We start from the raw sequence: 15475 nt of genomic DNA, 5'->3' as shown, positions 1-15475 counted from the left end.
GACACGATGGCTCGGATTGACCTCTGTGTGACGAACGCCTAGGGGCATGCTAGCACATGGACGAGGCCATCTTCCATTTATCCACCCCACAAATGGGCACAAGACTGTCCCCCAGAATCTTCCCTTCTCTTTGGCCATATTCAACACCAACATGGGTTTGAATACGGGCTCACAAGTGGGCATGGAGGGAAAGGAGAGATCTCAGTGCTGGAGTGTGGGTAGATGTGTGGATGTGTATATAGCGGGAGGAGCCTCTGGTGGTGTTTTCAAGCCAGACAGACATGTTTTGGATCATCCATGCTTGGGGAGCATATTTGCTTGTGTTTGGCTTATCTGTGCTTCTGTTCCCTCACAGCACAAAGCCTCACGTGGATCTGTGCAATGGAAACATGGCTGCAGGTAGGGCTCATGCCTGGATATTAGCTAAGTTGCCCAACACCCAGAAGATGACTGTGAAGAAGCTCTCCCTCAGCTTTGGGGTGGCCCAGGACAAGTCGCTGCCCTACCCGACAGTGCACACCCATCACTTACACCATCCAATGAACAGGAAGACCCACTTCCTCAACTTGTCTGTAGAGTAGGTCATGACGATGGCTGTGTGTAGGTAGCAGCCCTCCACAAACATCCAGAAGAAATTGGTCACCACGAAGTAGTTGAAGATGGTGGTGATGCAGCGACACCAAGCCTGAGGGTCAGTGGAGGGGTGAGATGGACACTGGCAGCTGCCTCTTAATGGACCTCCGCCATCTTCCCTTCTTTCACTGGACCCTGTGCTTGGGACTTAGCAGGTGCTTAAGCTATGCCTGCTGGGTTTCCAGGACTCAGCTGCACCCACTGTTGATGGCTTCATGACCCCAGGCTTAGTCTAGTTCCTCAGCAGTCCCATTTCATGATACTCAGCAAGTGTTCGGAACCTTTTCTTCCCCACAGAGGCCTCCCTCCCCCAACACACTCAAAGGAGACGTCTTTGACTGTCTGTCCTTCCTAACCAAAATGGAGGCTATCTGGCTGGAATTCCAGCCTCCAACTCAGCCCTGCAGAGCCTGACTCGGTTCTCGGTGTCTTCGCAGTCTCCTCCCCTCCTTTCTGTGGGACATGCTCCTTCCGCCCCTTCCTCCATGCCCTCCTGGACCTTGCTAGGCCAACGACTGTGCATGAAGTCATGAAGAGCAAAGTGGGCAGGACCGGGAGAACCCTTTCCCCGGGAACAGCAGTGTAGTGAAGACAACCACCCTGCAAAGGCCCCAGAGCCGAGGAGGACCCATCAGGGTTCCTAAGGAGCCTTCCCGACCAAGACCAAGAAGAAGGATTCCCTTTGGGGCTCTGGCCAAGGTGTGTGTGTAGACAAAGAAGGCTATCCGTGAAGCCTTCCCAGGATCCACAGAAGAGCAAAAGGGAACTCAGAAGGGGACAGCCAAGCAGGCCCGGCTGGTACTATTCCATCAAATCTGACCCCCCCCCCCCTTACTTTCTGTCTTACTAACAGTTCTAAGGCAGGAGGGTAAGGACTAGAGGCAAATAGGCTGACGTGACTTGCCCAGAGTCTTACAGCTAGGAAGTGTCAGAGGCCAGATTTGAACCCAGGACCTCCCGTCTCTGGGCCTGGCTCTCCATCCCCTGGGACACCCAGCTGCCCCTAAGCCACATTTTAAAGAATCCCCAGGGATCCCCAGTTTCACCGAACAGGGCATCCTGGGGCAGAATCTCCTTCTCAGGCCCTCACTGGCCGAGTGACTTTGGACAAGGCGCCCGGCCCTACCTGGAGACAAGTTTCTCCCCTGGGAGATGAGAAGCCCTGGGAGTCCCACGCCTGGGAATGGGGACCAGCTACAGCGCTTACTAGCATCGCCCCGCCTGCGCCGGGACGCTGAGCTTCCACTGGCTCGCTTAGGGAGCGCCTGCGGCCAGGAGCCCTCCACAGGCGGTGGCTGCAGCCTCCCCTTCAAAATCCCGTCCAGCACTCTGGACAGCTCCCTCCGCCTCCGCTTCCGCCCCAGCCACCCCCGCCTCCCCGCCGCCCCGCCGCCCTACCTCGTTGTTCTCGTGGACGGTGTGGTCGATGAGCTGCAGGAGGAACCAGACCGCGTTCCGGAGGATGAAAGTCGTGATAAGGTTCCAGTGAATGATATTCCGGAGGCAGCGAATGCTCCTGCGGGGAGGCGGAGGCCATGAGGCGGAGGCCCGAGCCCTCAGCGGAGAGGCTGCCCCGCGCCCATCCTCCATTCAGCCGCCAAAGGGATCTTCCTAAAGCCCAACACAGGGCATGTCGGCCCCCACCCAGGACCCTCCCGAGGCTCCCTAACCTGGGCGGGGGGGGGGGGGAGGGAGAGTGAGGAGAAGGTGGAGAGGAGAGCGAGGTCAGAGGAGTGAGAGAGCCTGGAAAGAAGGGAGGGGGGCGAGAAATGAGGGGGGAAAGGCAGAGAGACAGAGACAGAGAGACAGAGAGAGAGACAGAGAGAGCCAGAGAGCCAGAGAGAGAGAGCGAGAGCCAGAGACAGACAGACAGAGAGACAGACACAGAGACAGAGAGTCAGAGAGACAGAGATACAGAGATAGAGACAGAGAGAGACAGAGACAGAGAGACAGAGAGAGAGAGACAGAGACAGACAGAAACAGAGAGAGCCAGAGACAGACAGACAGAGAGACAGAGACAGAGACAGAGAGTCAGAGAGACAGAGATACAGAGACAGAGACAGAGAGAGAGCCAGAGTCAGAGAGAGACAGAGACAGAGAGAGACAGACAGATAGAGAGACAGAGAGGGACAGAGATAGAGACAGAGAGATAGAGACAGAGAGAGACAGATGGACACAGAGAGAGACAGACAGAGACAAAGATAGACAGAGAGACAGAGACAGAGAGAGACAGAAACAGAGACAGAGAGAAAGACAGAGAGAGACAGACAGAGACAGACACACAGAGAGAAGGAGAGAGGGAGGGGGAGAGAGAGAGGCAGAGAGAGACAGAGAGGGAGGGAGACAGAGAGAGACAAAGAAAAGGAGAGAGGCAGAGAGAGACAGAGACAGAGACAGAGAGATTTAAAGAAACAGAGACGGAGAGAGAGCCTGAGAACAAGTGTTGGTGTGAGCAGGAGAGGAGCTGTGACTCACTGCAAGCCGAGGAAGAGCAGGAAGGCAGCGAGGAGAGCCCCCATGGACACGCAATGACCCAGGTAGTTGATGATGAGTGCTATCTTGTAGTGCACGTCATACTTCCTCTGTGGGGAGACAGACACACAGACACACAGACAGAAGCAGAGACAGAGAGAGGGAGAGATGAGCTGGCCCTTGAGGGATGCCAGGTCCAGGGAGGAAGCAGCCCTCCTTGCTCCCTATGCCCCAGACACCTACTTAGACCCAGGCAGAAGATTCCCTTTCGAGCAAGAAGCCCAGATAAGGCCTCTCCTCTGGGCAGAATACTTGCTGGGGGGATACATAATAAGGTTTCCTTGTTTCCTGTCACCAGGCTAGGGCCCAGATGCCGAACTTTGAGCCTTAGGTGTGACAATGACATGCTGTGCCACATCGGTGAAGTCACTTGGCTCCTCTGGGACTCAGTTTACCCTGTCTGCATGTCTCACAAGGTGTTACGAGGAATCAGTGAGGTCATGGATGAGAAGCTTTGGAAGAGCTCTCTGGCTCCACAGTTCTCCCCATGTCCTTGGCTCTCCAGTCACCTTGTGTTTATTTACTCTGATCTTCTCTTTCATGCCATCTTTGCCTACCCAGCCTTGGAAGCTTAGTTCAATTGCCATCTTCTTAAAGCCACGGAGCCTGGCTTATTATTCCTGGGGTTGGTTTGGACCAAGTGCACCAACCAGGGGATGGGATTCTCCAACACAGAAGCCCTCTGGGCTGGGGCCACTTAATGAACTTCAGACTCAACTGCTTGGCCAATGGGTCACGAGATGATCTTTGCAGCCCTTCCTTCACCCCCCCCCCCGCCCCATACACTGAGTGGGGAAGAGGAGGGCCCTGAGCCATTTCCTGTGTCACCCAAGGTCCCAGGGCCGGAGTCACACCAGAAAACTACAGAGCAGGGCTTGTTCTGGTGGCTGTCAGGATTGAAGGATGGGAAGGAGAAAATGGGGCAAATTCAAGTGAAATGGAGAACTCTGTCTGTCCTGGGGACATCGCTGGAGAGCCAGTTGCTAACCATTTCCCAGATCTCGGTGGCTGGTAGTTTAGGGGTGACAGAGGGCTTCTCTCAGAGCCTGGGGGGCCAGGCACCCTGCTAATAAGTTACTCGCATTGCCAGATAAGCTTTAGGGAGGCCTTTGAAGCGGCTTCGCACACATGATCTGATGGAGACTGGCAGGGCTGCCACCTCCCTTTAATGGAGGAGGAGATTAAGGCACGGGCAAGTTAGGGGACTTGCTTGGCACCTGCTGCTGCTGGGGCCTGCACCCAGGATGCCACACGAGGAAGAAGCAAGGGGAGGTTTGAACCAGGTCTCTGGGTTCTAGGTCTCTTTTCCCTCCACGTTATGCTTCTGGGGTTCCAGATCTTTGTCCCTGAAGGATGTTGTTGGACTTAATCCCTGGAGAGAGTCTCAAGGCTTCCCGATGCCCATCTGGGGCTAAGATAAGGGTCAGAAATGGGGTCTGCATAAAGGGCAGACGTGGATTTTCTTGGGTGCCCCCAAACTGGAAGGGAAGAGTCTCTCCCAGCCTTCTTGGCTGTGCTTGTTGTCGGTCTTCTTGAGACTGCGGTGTGAGAAGGAAGGGGCTGGGAAGGGGGTCCTGGGGTACACGAGTTCATGCCAAGGCTCTCATTATACTTGGTCTGCCCAAGAAGCCTGGGAGCTCTGGAGACTCAGGCCTGTGCCCTTCCCTCTTGTCTCCTCCATGGCTGGTACTGCCCAGAGCCAGTTCCTGGCGGGGGGCTGAGGAGGGATGGACCCCACTCCCTGGAGGACCACGGGCTCCACAACAAAGCTCCTGGGCTGGATTCCTATTGGCTCCTGTGGGGAGGGGAGAGTGGAGCAAGAGAACTGGGGCTCAGAGGGGAGGCGGGCGGGGGGAGACACCCACCTTGTCGTCCAGTATGGGCTCACACTGGGAGTAGTTGATCCGGGAGGCCCAGGTCCCATTGTCTGTGCATTCTCGATAGGCGTTCCCTGCAAATAAGACAGCGGCCAGGCGGTCAGAATGTGGCTATGGGCCAGCTTGGGGAAAGAAGGGGACTTGGATCGAGCACCTTACGGAAGGTTTGAGGTGTCGTCTGGGCTTTACCATTGACTCGCTGCCATGTTTCATCTCCCCATTGGAATGTGAGCTCCTTGAGGGAGGGGACCGAGATTTTTCTGTGGATTCCTGATCCTAAACACAGTGCTAGGCACACGGTAAAAGGCTGGCTGGCTGCCTGATTCATCCCTTTGGGTTTCAACTTCCACAGCTGTAAAATGGGGGCAACAGCTCCTATTCAGCTGTCAAGATGCTCAGATCACATATGAAAGAAACTTTAGAGTAAAGACCAGCCCTCACCAGCCCTCCTCCTTGCTGCACGTCGCCTGAGCTCTGCGTCCCCACTCTCTGGCCCTCTTCTTCCTCCCCAGCTAGACGGTGTGAATTCTGGGAAGGTGAATTTCCAAGGATATCAGGCAGGAAAATCAGCTACCGGAGTTGGGAGATGCCTCATGTTGTCTCCATCCTTTGGCGATTCCTGATCGCATCAGTATCCCCCCCCCCCCCCCCCCCCCCCGTGTGGACTGCCGTCCCCTCCCCAACTTAGCAGATGGGTTTGGGGAGAGAGAAGCCGTCGCTTTTGAGCAAACCAGTTGGAAAGTTTTGCAAATATTGATAAGGACCTCAGAATCCCGCCAAAGCGGACGAGGCGCTCTTCCAGCATCTTGTTTTCGAGTAATTCCTCTCCAGACTTGAGAGTATCAGCAACAGCGTATTCGAAAGCAGGAAACAGCTGTTACAGGCCTTGACCAGAGGCCTTGAAACTGGGGATAATCACAGATGATTCCCTACAACATTCTCTTTCTTTTCTCCCGCCATGTCTCTCTCTCTCCCTCTCTCTCTGTCTCTCTCTGTGTGTGTCTCTCTCCCCATCTCTCTCTCTCCCCATCTCTCTCTCCCCATCTCTCTCTCTCTCTCTCCGTCTCTCTCTCTCTGTCTCTCCCCATCTCTCTCTCTCTCTCTCTCCATCTCTCTCTCTCTGTTTCTCTCTCTCCCCATCTCTCTCTCTCTCTCTCCGTCTCTCTCTCTCTGTCTCTCCCTTCCTCCCTCCTTCTCTCTCTGTCTCTCCCCATCTCTCTCTGTCTCTCTCTCCGTCTCTCTCTCTCTGTCTCTCCCCATCTCTCTCTCTCTCTGTCTCTTTCTCTTTCTCTCTCTGTCTCTCCTCTCTCTCCCTCCCTCTCTCCCTCCTTCTCTCTCTCAGTCTCTCTCTCTCTGTCTCCTTCCTTCCTTCCTTCCTTCCTTCCTTCCTTCCTTCCTCCCTCCCTCCCTTTCTTCCTTCCTTCCTTCCTTCCTTCCTTCCTTCCTTCCCTTCTTCCTTCCTTCCTTCCTTCCTTCCTTCCTTCCTTCCTTCCTTCCTTCCTTCCTTCCTTCCTTCCTTCCCTTCTTCCTTCCTTCCTTCCTTCCTTCCTTCCTTCCTTCCTTCCTTCCCTTCTTCCTTCCTTCCTTCCTTCCTTCCTTCCTTCCTTCCTTCCTTCCTCCCTCCCTCCCTCCCTCCCTCCCTCCTTCCTTCCTTCCTTCCTTCCTTCCTTCCTTCCTTCCTTCCTTCCTTCCTTCCTTCCTCCCTCCCTTTCTTCCTTCCTTCCTTCCTTCCTTCCCTTCTTCCTTCCTTCCTTCCTTCCTTCCTTCCTTCCTTCCTTCCTTCCTTCCTTCCTTCCTTCCCTTCTTCCTTCCTTCCTTCCTTCCTTCCTTCCTTCCTTCCTTCCTTCCTTCCTTCCTTCCTTCCTTCCTTCCTTCCTTCCTTCCCTTCTTCCTTCCTTCCTTCCTTCCTTCCTTCCTTCCTTCCTCCCTTCCTCCCTCCCTCCCTCCCTCCCTCCCTCCCTCCCTCCCTCCCTCCCTCCTTCCTTCCTTCCTTCCTTCCTTCCTTCCTTCCTTCCTTCCTTCCTTCCTTCCTTCCTTCCTTCCTTCCTTCCTTCCTTCCTTCCTTCCTTCCTTCCTTCCTTCTATTCTTGGATTCAGGGGTTCTTTGAATTGATCATATTTTAGACTTTTTTGAGGATTTGCCTTTTAAATCCATTGCATGGTGCAGGTACATATGCCAGGCACATAGTAGGCCCTTAGTAAGTAAATGGCGGATCGACGAGTGCTCTGGGCATATTGTTCCAGGTCTGGTCTCCTCTGAAACGTCTGGAAATGGAAGGCCCTCGGCGCGCTCCTCAGGACTCCAGAGGAAGCCCCTTCCGTTCGGCAGGCCTGGCCTTCGGACTATGTTCCTGGATCATACAGAGGAGTCGAGGTTTTGAGCAGGAAGGAACTTCACAGGCCTTCTAGTCCAACCCTTGGATTTTACTGAAAAGGAAACTGAGGCCCAGCAACGAAGTGACTTGCCTAAGGTTATGCAGGTGGCAAAGCTGGACCTGAACTTGGCTCTTCTCATTCCAAAATGGCAGTCTTCCCATTGCACCCTCTGACTGTCATATTTGTTTCACTAGTATTGTTTCCATTGGCTCCTTATTTCTTCTCAGTTTAACCCATTTATGTCTTAGAAACATGTCAATGGGTGCACGCACACGCGTGCACACGCGTGCACACGCACCCTGGGCGGTTTCCCCGTACACCGCGGGGACCACAGGGGATGGATACACAAGTGGTGGTGGGCCCCAACAGCCTCTGGCCCAGACAGAAGCAGTCACGTGATCGTTCGGGGCCAGCCGTGCTCAAGTCGGCATCTGTGGCCGGAGCGCTGGCGGGGCCCGTCTGCCCGCCTGCCCGCCCGTGGCCGCGTTCTGGCGCAGCGCCCAGCGATGGCTCGCTCGCTTTGGGCCTCGCTGCACCTCGTGCCCGGGTTCACTCTAGATGGTCAAGGGCCGAGAAGGGAAAGAGCGTTGCGGGCGTGCTGGGGAGGGCGCCGGAGGCCAGGGAGCCGGCGCCCAGGGGCCGCGTCTCTGACAGGCAAGGAAGTGGAAAAGCACACCCTGGGGTGCCTCCTGGCGGGCCTCGCTGCAGAGCCTTCTGAAAGGGATCCGGCTGTAGCTGCTTCTTCGGAACTCCGTCATTACACAGTCGTGATCGTCCGCTGGCTCGGCTGGCAGCGGAGGGTTCTGGCTGCTGCCGAGCGAGGCTCCGAGCCGAGGAGGAGCTCGTGCACGGGCTCAAAGGCCCTCTGCCAGGCTCCGCAGGGGCACAGCCATCCGTGGCGGCACAGAGAGGCCCGAGGTCAGGCGGAGCTCTCTGAGGCCCGACGAGCTCCACGAGAGAGCCCGCTCCTCTCTTCTGTGCACCCACAGAGGAGCTGGGCCCTGGTCCGGAGCGGCCCTCGGCCCTGGGGACTGGCGCTGACCCGACGGGACGTGTAGCCTCAATGGGTCGCAGCAAGAAGGGGCTCTCAGCGCAGCTGGCCCAGCCAGACCCGGTCACGGATAAGGAAACGGAGAGTCCTCGATCTGCGCCAGCCAAGAACTGAGTGGGCACAGAACTAGGCCTGAAGAGCCAGGGGTCCTGGGGTTCGTCCCAGGCCACCCCGTCTCTGGCCAATACTCGAGGGAAGGAAGCTCCCTCCCAGACCCCCCCAGGGTCATCCCGGGCCAGCTGAAGGTGGCGTAAAGACCAGTTAGACGCAGGTGACTAAAAGTATGGTGGCCCACCGTGTGCTAGAGCAAGTGCCTTGTGTCAGAAGGCTTTGATCTGACCCCGAGGCCACCAAGCTATGTGGCCCTGGACAAGTCACTTCTCTGGGCCTCATTTTCCCCATCTGTAAAATAAGGGTCAGCCTAAATGGCCTCTGAGGACAGGGACTGAGGATAGGATGAATTGGAGAAAAGTCGGAGCCGTATTGGGATTGCTGAAAGGTTAGCGGCTCTGGAACCCTCCTTCCTCTTTCTGGAGGCGTTTCTTCAGTGGCCTCAAGAAGCTCATCTTCCTCAAATAAAAGAATCGCCCGTTCAGCTGGGTTGAAGGTGGAGGCTCAACAGGCGCCTTCACGAGCCATTTGGGCTTTGGGGGATGCCCGGAGGTCCCCTTCCTCCTGCCTCACCAAGCGTCAGCACCTCGCTTGCTTCTCAGAGGCTTTCTGAAGCGCCCTCTGCACGGCCCCAGATGGCTTTCCGCCCTCGTCCTGCGAGTCCCTGGAGTCAGGCCACCGCTTGAATCGGGTGTGGAGCAGGGAGCCGGAGTCTAAGGACCTGGCTCTGAGCCTTACGCATGCGGCCGCGGGCTTCTGCCGGGCCCTTCTGGGGCTCAGCTTCCTCTTGAGAGGACCCAAGGGGGCTGCGTCCCATGACTGCCCAGGACAGGTAAGACACACCAGTGGGGGCTCGTGGCACCCTGGTGATGGGGAGAGGGTCCTGAGCCACCAAATACCTGGAGCTTCAAGCAGCGTACGCAGACCCAGAAGGGGGAGTCCTCAGTGGGGACGACGATTTGTGTCTGCTTGAATTCCCTTGGGAGCCATCCAGGCCCCGCGGGCTTTTTTCTTACGTCTCCCACATCGAACAGCCCCTCTGTTTCTTTTTCTGGTATTCACTGGTCCCCACTCCTCTCCACAATCCTTGTTGCTGTCCTCTACTGGTCTCTTGGGCATCTCCCCACAGAGGTCCTCCTCTCTCTACCTCTCCCCTCCCCTTCACACCAAAGATTCCAGTAACCATGTGGATGCTTCCTCTTGTGGCCTCGTCCTCAGTGAGCTCCTGAGCTCCCACTCAGCTGTGCTAGGCATAGATTCCTCTTTTCTCTGGGACCCTCATCCAATGACCATCTTTCTATTTGCGTTCACCCTCTGCTCTACTGAGGCCGGTAGGTGGATAGAGTGCTGGGCCGAGAGTCAGGAAGAGCTGAGTTCAAAACTGGCTGTGCAACCTCGGCAAAATCTCTTCACCTGGTTGCCTCAGTCTTCTCATCTGTAAAATGGGGTAATAATAGCACCTACCTCCCAGAGTTGTTGTGAGGATACTTAGCACAGTGCCTGGAACTCAGTAGGTGACATATACATATTAGCTGTTATTATTGTCTCTCTATTGGTCTGGAAATGCCCCACATTTCTGTTTGACCTTTTTAGGCTGTTAAAATGCTATTTTCTCTCTTTTTCTGCAACACCAAACTTTTAGTTTTCTTTTCTTTCTTAAACCCTTACCATTCATCTTAGAATCAGTACTACGCAGTGGTTCTATGGCAGAAGAGTGGTAGAGGCTAGGCAATGGGGGTCAAGTGACTTTTCCAGAGTCACACATGCTAAGAAGTGTCAGACTAGATTTGAACCTAGGACGTCCCATCTCTAGACCTGGCTCTCAATCTACTGAGCCAACTAGCTGCCCTCTTTTTAGATCTTTTAAAAAGCCACCATTTTGCCTTAAATTTCATTCACTAAATAAAGCCTTCTCCTCCCTAACCAGTTTCTCTCAGATCCCATACACAAATATATACACACTCTTTCCTCTCTCTCTCCCTCCCTCCCTCTTCTCTCTGTGTCTCTCTGTCTCTCTCCCTCCCTCCCTCTTCTCTCTCCCTCTTCTCTCTCTCCGTCCTTCCCTCCCTCCCTCTCTCTCTCCCTCCCTCTTCTCTCTCTGTCTCTCTCTCCCTCTCCCCCTCTGTCTGTCTGCCTGTCTCTCTCTGTGTCTCTGTCTCTGTCTCTGTCTCTGACACACACACATCCCTCCTCCCAACCCCATTCGATCATCTTACCAAAGCCCAGCTCTGGGTTACCCTTGCCATCTACCTTCTCTGCTCCTTCTTGTGAGCTGCCAAACTGTGCCCACTGAGTGTGCCCCAATACACCTCGATCTAGCCTCCTCAAGGGCCATCCCTGACTGATGCTCAGAGCAGCCATTCCAAATCCTTCTCTTTCCTTAGTGGTCCTGGGCTGTCTCCTCCCTCTGTCCCTCCTTGTCTGTGCTGAGGAAATGGAGACCGCTCCTGGACCCTTGTCTCTGCTCCTCCCTTTATCTCTCCCCAGCCCAGCCCAATTCTTTCCTCCTTTGCTGCAGCCCCCAAGGATGAGGTGACTCTTCTCTTCACCGAAGATGGTCCTCTTCATGGGTACCCTCGATCACGGCCTCTTGGTGCTGAGGCTTGCCCTATGGTCATCCCTTGGTGAGGAGCCAAGATGGTGGCTTGGTAGCAGCAGAAACTGGAATCCTCCCCAATCTACGGTCACCCCTTCGGATCTCCTGGCTCCTTCCCTGCTCCCTGCGGATATGGCCAGATCTCCCTCATCTCCCAGCAGGTCACCCAAGGCCCAGGGGCATTAGCTGAAAGTCTCCACGAGGCGGACTGCGGTGGGATGCCAGGAAAGCCTTCAGTAGAGGAGGAGTGGCGAGAGCTGTCTTAAGAGGCGGGGGCTCTTTCCTCCTCACGAGGAGGGGCTGGACGGTCACTTGGCAGGGAGGCTGAGTGGTGTTCAGGAATGTGGCCACCGATGGCCACAGTGGTCCATTAGAGCTCGGAGAGTCCGCGAGACCAGGAGCACACAGGGGCTATTGCTGACAAGGGATGCATTAGTTACCATGGCAATGCCCATGACCTTGAAAGGATCCGCATGGCTTGTGTGCCACCAGGATAGCCTTGGGCATTAGGGCAGGAGGTAAGTGAGGCAGGAGGGAGCTGCAAACTCATGTTCATCAGCCTTTCCGGCTGGTTCCACCTGTAGGCAGTCAGCAGCTGTCCCACCAGGGCAGATCAACGGCCTCTGCTAAGAAAATCTCCAGGAGGCTTTCTGGATGCCAGAAACAGTTTTCTCTTTAGCCCGTTTTCTTCTTTAGGGTCCCCCATGAGTGATTCTGCTCATGTCAGTCCTGTTCAACAAACGTCAGCTAAGCACCTACTGTGTGCCAGGTGCAGGAGTCACAAAGAGAGAAACCAAATCACTTCTGACTGAATCCGAGAGACTTACCTTCTCCAAGACGAGCAAATCCATACAGCGACCCCAAGCATGGACTAGAGGGCGACTTAATTGGCATCAGGAAACTCCCAATGAGGAAATTCTCTTTACCAATGCAGTTAGATAAACACTGCTGTGATTTACAGACTTAGGGAGTTGTATTGGGGCTTGAGAGGGTAAGAGACTGGTCCAGGGACACATAGCTAATATGCATCAGGAATGGGACATGAACCCTGCCATGTGTCCCTGACTCTGTGGCCATTTTCCATCCACTGCAATAAAAAATATACAAAGTGATTTCTGGGGACAGTCCAACTGGGGGAATCCAGAAAGGCTTCTTGGAAGAAATGCTGCTTGAGTTGAGTCTTGAAGGGTGCCAAGGCAGGGGTGAGGAAGGTGGGGGTCCTGGATTTGGGGGACAACCCCTGCAAGGCACAAGAAGGAAGAGGACACCACTTTGACCATCCCAAAGCCCACGCCATAGGAGTAGTGGCCATGGCCTGAGCGTCATGTCACTATCAATGGTCCCCGCATAAGCACAGGCCTTAGCTGAATCCTTGGTCCTATAACAGCAGGTTTTTGTCTTTCATCTGAAGGTACTTTGGCTGGCTCAGACGGGAGCGGAGGTCAAGGTTGGCTGAGCCTTTTCTCCTTGGCTGAAGAGAGTAGAGGCAGGAGTCATGGCTCCGATTGCCAAAGAGGCCGATTTGGCTCAGATGAATTTCCTGACCGTATGAGTGACGGCTTCCATCCTTGGAGACCTCCTCACAGAGACTGCACAGCCCCCTGCCACGCAGGTGCCTCCCCGTTTGTGTTCAGGCTGCTTCCAGCCCTGGGGTTCTGGAACGAGCTAACGGGGGTGAGGAACAGCCGTGCTCTGCAGCTTCGAAGGACTCTGGGTGGGAGTTGCTGAAGGCCTTGTCTATCATCGAGCTGTCGAACAAGGGAGCTCTTGGCTTTGTGAGACGGTGGGCTTGGCCGAGTGCTGACACGTCCAGGGACTGCTCAGGACTGACGGGTCAGAGGGAAGCCCCCAGCCCTCCCCCTTCTCCACAACAGTAAATCCATGATTCTAAGACGCTCAGAGGGATTTTCTGTGCACCCCCAATGCTAACTCGAGGCCTGAAGACAAGGAGCCTCCTGCCACACGGAGAAACCATTCCCAGGCCTTGGCAGAGGGAGCAGCAGAAATGGCCCTGCTCAGGGAGCCTGTGGCCACAAGCACCAGAGACGGACGCTCACCAAAGGGGTTCTCCACCCGGAGGGGGAGCAGCTCCATCAGGCATCTGGATGGAAGAAGATGCCACTGGCCTGGTTTCAGGGAGGCCCCGAGCAGCACAGGGCCAGCCTCCTGGGGAGGAGCTTTAGTCCCTCAAGGGAGGCTGGCCTGGCCTGGCCATCTCTATCGGAAAGCCCGAGGGGGCGAAGGACGTCAATTCGGAGGATGACAAACATCCGTGTGGGCACCGGGGAGACTCGGCCGGTGGTGCAGATGGAGTAGGTTTGAACCCAGGGCTGAAAAGGAGGGGGAACTCAGGAAATTGTGGATGCTCCTTGGGCGAGCCGCCATTGCCTCCGCAACGCCAGGGTTCTAATGGGCAGCAGGACATGGGACACGACAGCCGCCCAGAGGGCCACAGAGGAAGGAGATGGGGGCGCGCAGGGGGCACAGCGAGCCATCATGGAGGGTCAGGTGCCAGACAAGAGGGGGCGGCCACAGGGCAAGAACAAGGGATCCCAGGTGGAGGGCCCTGGGCCCCGCTGACACCCCCTGCGCTACGTGGAGAGCCAGGAGGGCCTCTGGCCCGAGGCGGCAGGGAGGCCTGGCCTTCCACGGCCATTGTCCGAGCCTTCTCCTCTGCGGTAATGCCTCGGGGCCCGTCCTGGCGAGGGGCCCACGGGGGGAGCCCTGAGCCTCTGCTGCTGCCGGGCGGACTCGGCCAGCCTGCTCAGGCTCTTTGGGCCCAGGAGCATCACTGGATGCCTGGACCGTCTCCCTGTCCCCATGGAGATGCCGATGGACAAATGAGGCCCTCTCCAGGGAGACCCACCGGACCCAGGAGGACAGGCACGCCTGGCACCCGCCTTGGTGCCATTGTGGGAAGCAAGCAGGCGAGGTGGGAGAAGGTCCTGCTCCTGTTCTCTTTTCTAGTCTGAAGGGGCTCCTTTGTACAACGTTGCCCCTAGCAACCATCCAGGACCAGCGGCTCTCATCACCATGACGCCAGGGAGGGGAGGGAGCGGGAGGAAGGGCGCGGCAAGCACGGGCAGACAGGATGCGGTGCTGGCACCCAGGCGAGGCCACCTGCCCCTGGTTGCCAGGGGAGCGGGGCTGGCCCTCGGGGAATCATCTCTGCGGTCTCCCAGCCCCTCTGCTTGCGGGGAGATTTCTGCCCCACCCCCGTCTCAGCATCCCAGGGGGCTCCGCACGGAGACGAGACAAAATGGCGGCCTGCCAATGGTGCTGGGCCAGAAGGTCTGGACGCCAGGCCCCCCGGGCACCCGCCAGCCCTGGGACCCTGCATGGGCTTCAGGCTCTTCTCCCCCAGACCCAGAGGACAGACGGGTGCGGAAGCCTTGAAAGCCTGCGTGAGGGGCCATTTCCGCGCATCCGATGCCCCTGCGAGGCACGTGCGTGTGTGACGCCGGGAGCCGCCGAGGGGTGCCAGCAAGAGCCCACGGGGTGACGGCGGTGCGTGCGGGACCGTCCCGTCCGGCCAGGCCCAGGGGCCGCCTCCCCCCTGCGCTCAAGCCAGGCGGCCCAGCCACCCCTGGCTCGCACGCGGCTCCCCGTCTCCATCCCGGCCTCGAGGAGACGCCTCCCCCCAACCGCAGAGAGACGTCCCCAGCTGGGGGAGTGCCGGGCCCTGCGGAGGCCACAGAGAGCCGGGGAATGCCCCCCCACAGCTCGGGACGAGCAGTGACTTGCCCAAGGCCACACAGACCAGACCCTCAGACCGCGGAACCCAAGAACCTCCCATGAGCCAGCCGGCCCCTTGGGAAAGGCGGCTCGGACCCCAGCCCTCGCGGCCAGTCAGCGGCCAGCAGCCAGGTCCGGCCTCGGAGCTGGAGACATGAAGGGGGGCAAAGCACGGCAGTCCCTGGTCATCGCTCGGGGGCCAGATGGACCGGCAAGCTGTAGACAGCACGGGCTGCCCCGGAATGAGGGGCAACCAGGGGGGGGTCTGTGGAGATGGCCGCTCGCCGGGGAGACCTCCGGGAGGCCGGCAGAAGGGGCTGGAAAGGGGGCTGGGGAGGCCCAGCAGAGGGGGTCCTCTTTGCTCCGGGGTGACGGGGAGCCGCTGCATTCACGGAGGAGCAGAGGGACCTTCGCATTCGGCCAGCTGGGCCTGAGATGAGGAGGCTCCAGGCAGGCCGACCCGGAGCCAGCAGCAGGGCTGGGAGGAGCAGAGGACAGAACAGACCTGTTTGAGGGGGGGAGCGAGGAAGGTGGCGCCTCCAGAGCGGAAGATCACCAGCCAGT

At 57.1% G+C, this 15475-nt stretch overlaps 1 protein-coding gene across 3 annotated transcripts in view; it reads right to left on the bottom strand.

The window, feature by feature from the left end:
• The window catches only part of CRHR2 (corticotropin releasing hormone receptor 2), a 73521-nt gene that overhangs the window by 22199 nt on the left and 35847 nt on the right, over positions 1 to 15475 (bottom strand). For all 3 annotated transcript variants that reach the window (XM_056804080.1, XM_056804081.1, XM_056804079.1), the window contains 4 exons: positions 5031 to 5116; positions 3109 to 3215; positions 2032 to 2149; positions 532 to 685 (listed from right to left, as the gene is read on the bottom strand). In XM_056804080.1, the coding sequence (XP_056660058.1) occupies positions 532 to 685; positions 2032 to 2149; positions 3109 to 3215; positions 5031 to 5116 (465 nt within the window). The remainder of the gene's footprint in view (positions 1 to 531; positions 686 to 2031; positions 2150 to 3108; positions 3216 to 5030; positions 5117 to 15475) is intronic.

Source organism: Monodelphis domestica, chromosome 7 (assembly GCF_027887165.1).
Source record: "Monodelphis domestica isolate mMonDom1 chromosome 7, mMonDom1.pri, whole genome shotgun sequence".
In the NCBI taxonomy this organism is placed as follows: domain Eukaryota; kingdom Metazoa; phylum Chordata; class Mammalia; order Didelphimorphia; family Didelphidae; genus Monodelphis; species Monodelphis domestica.
The sequence above is the reverse complement of the archived record's forward strand: the minus strand, read 5'-3'. Positions and strand labels throughout refer to the sequence as shown.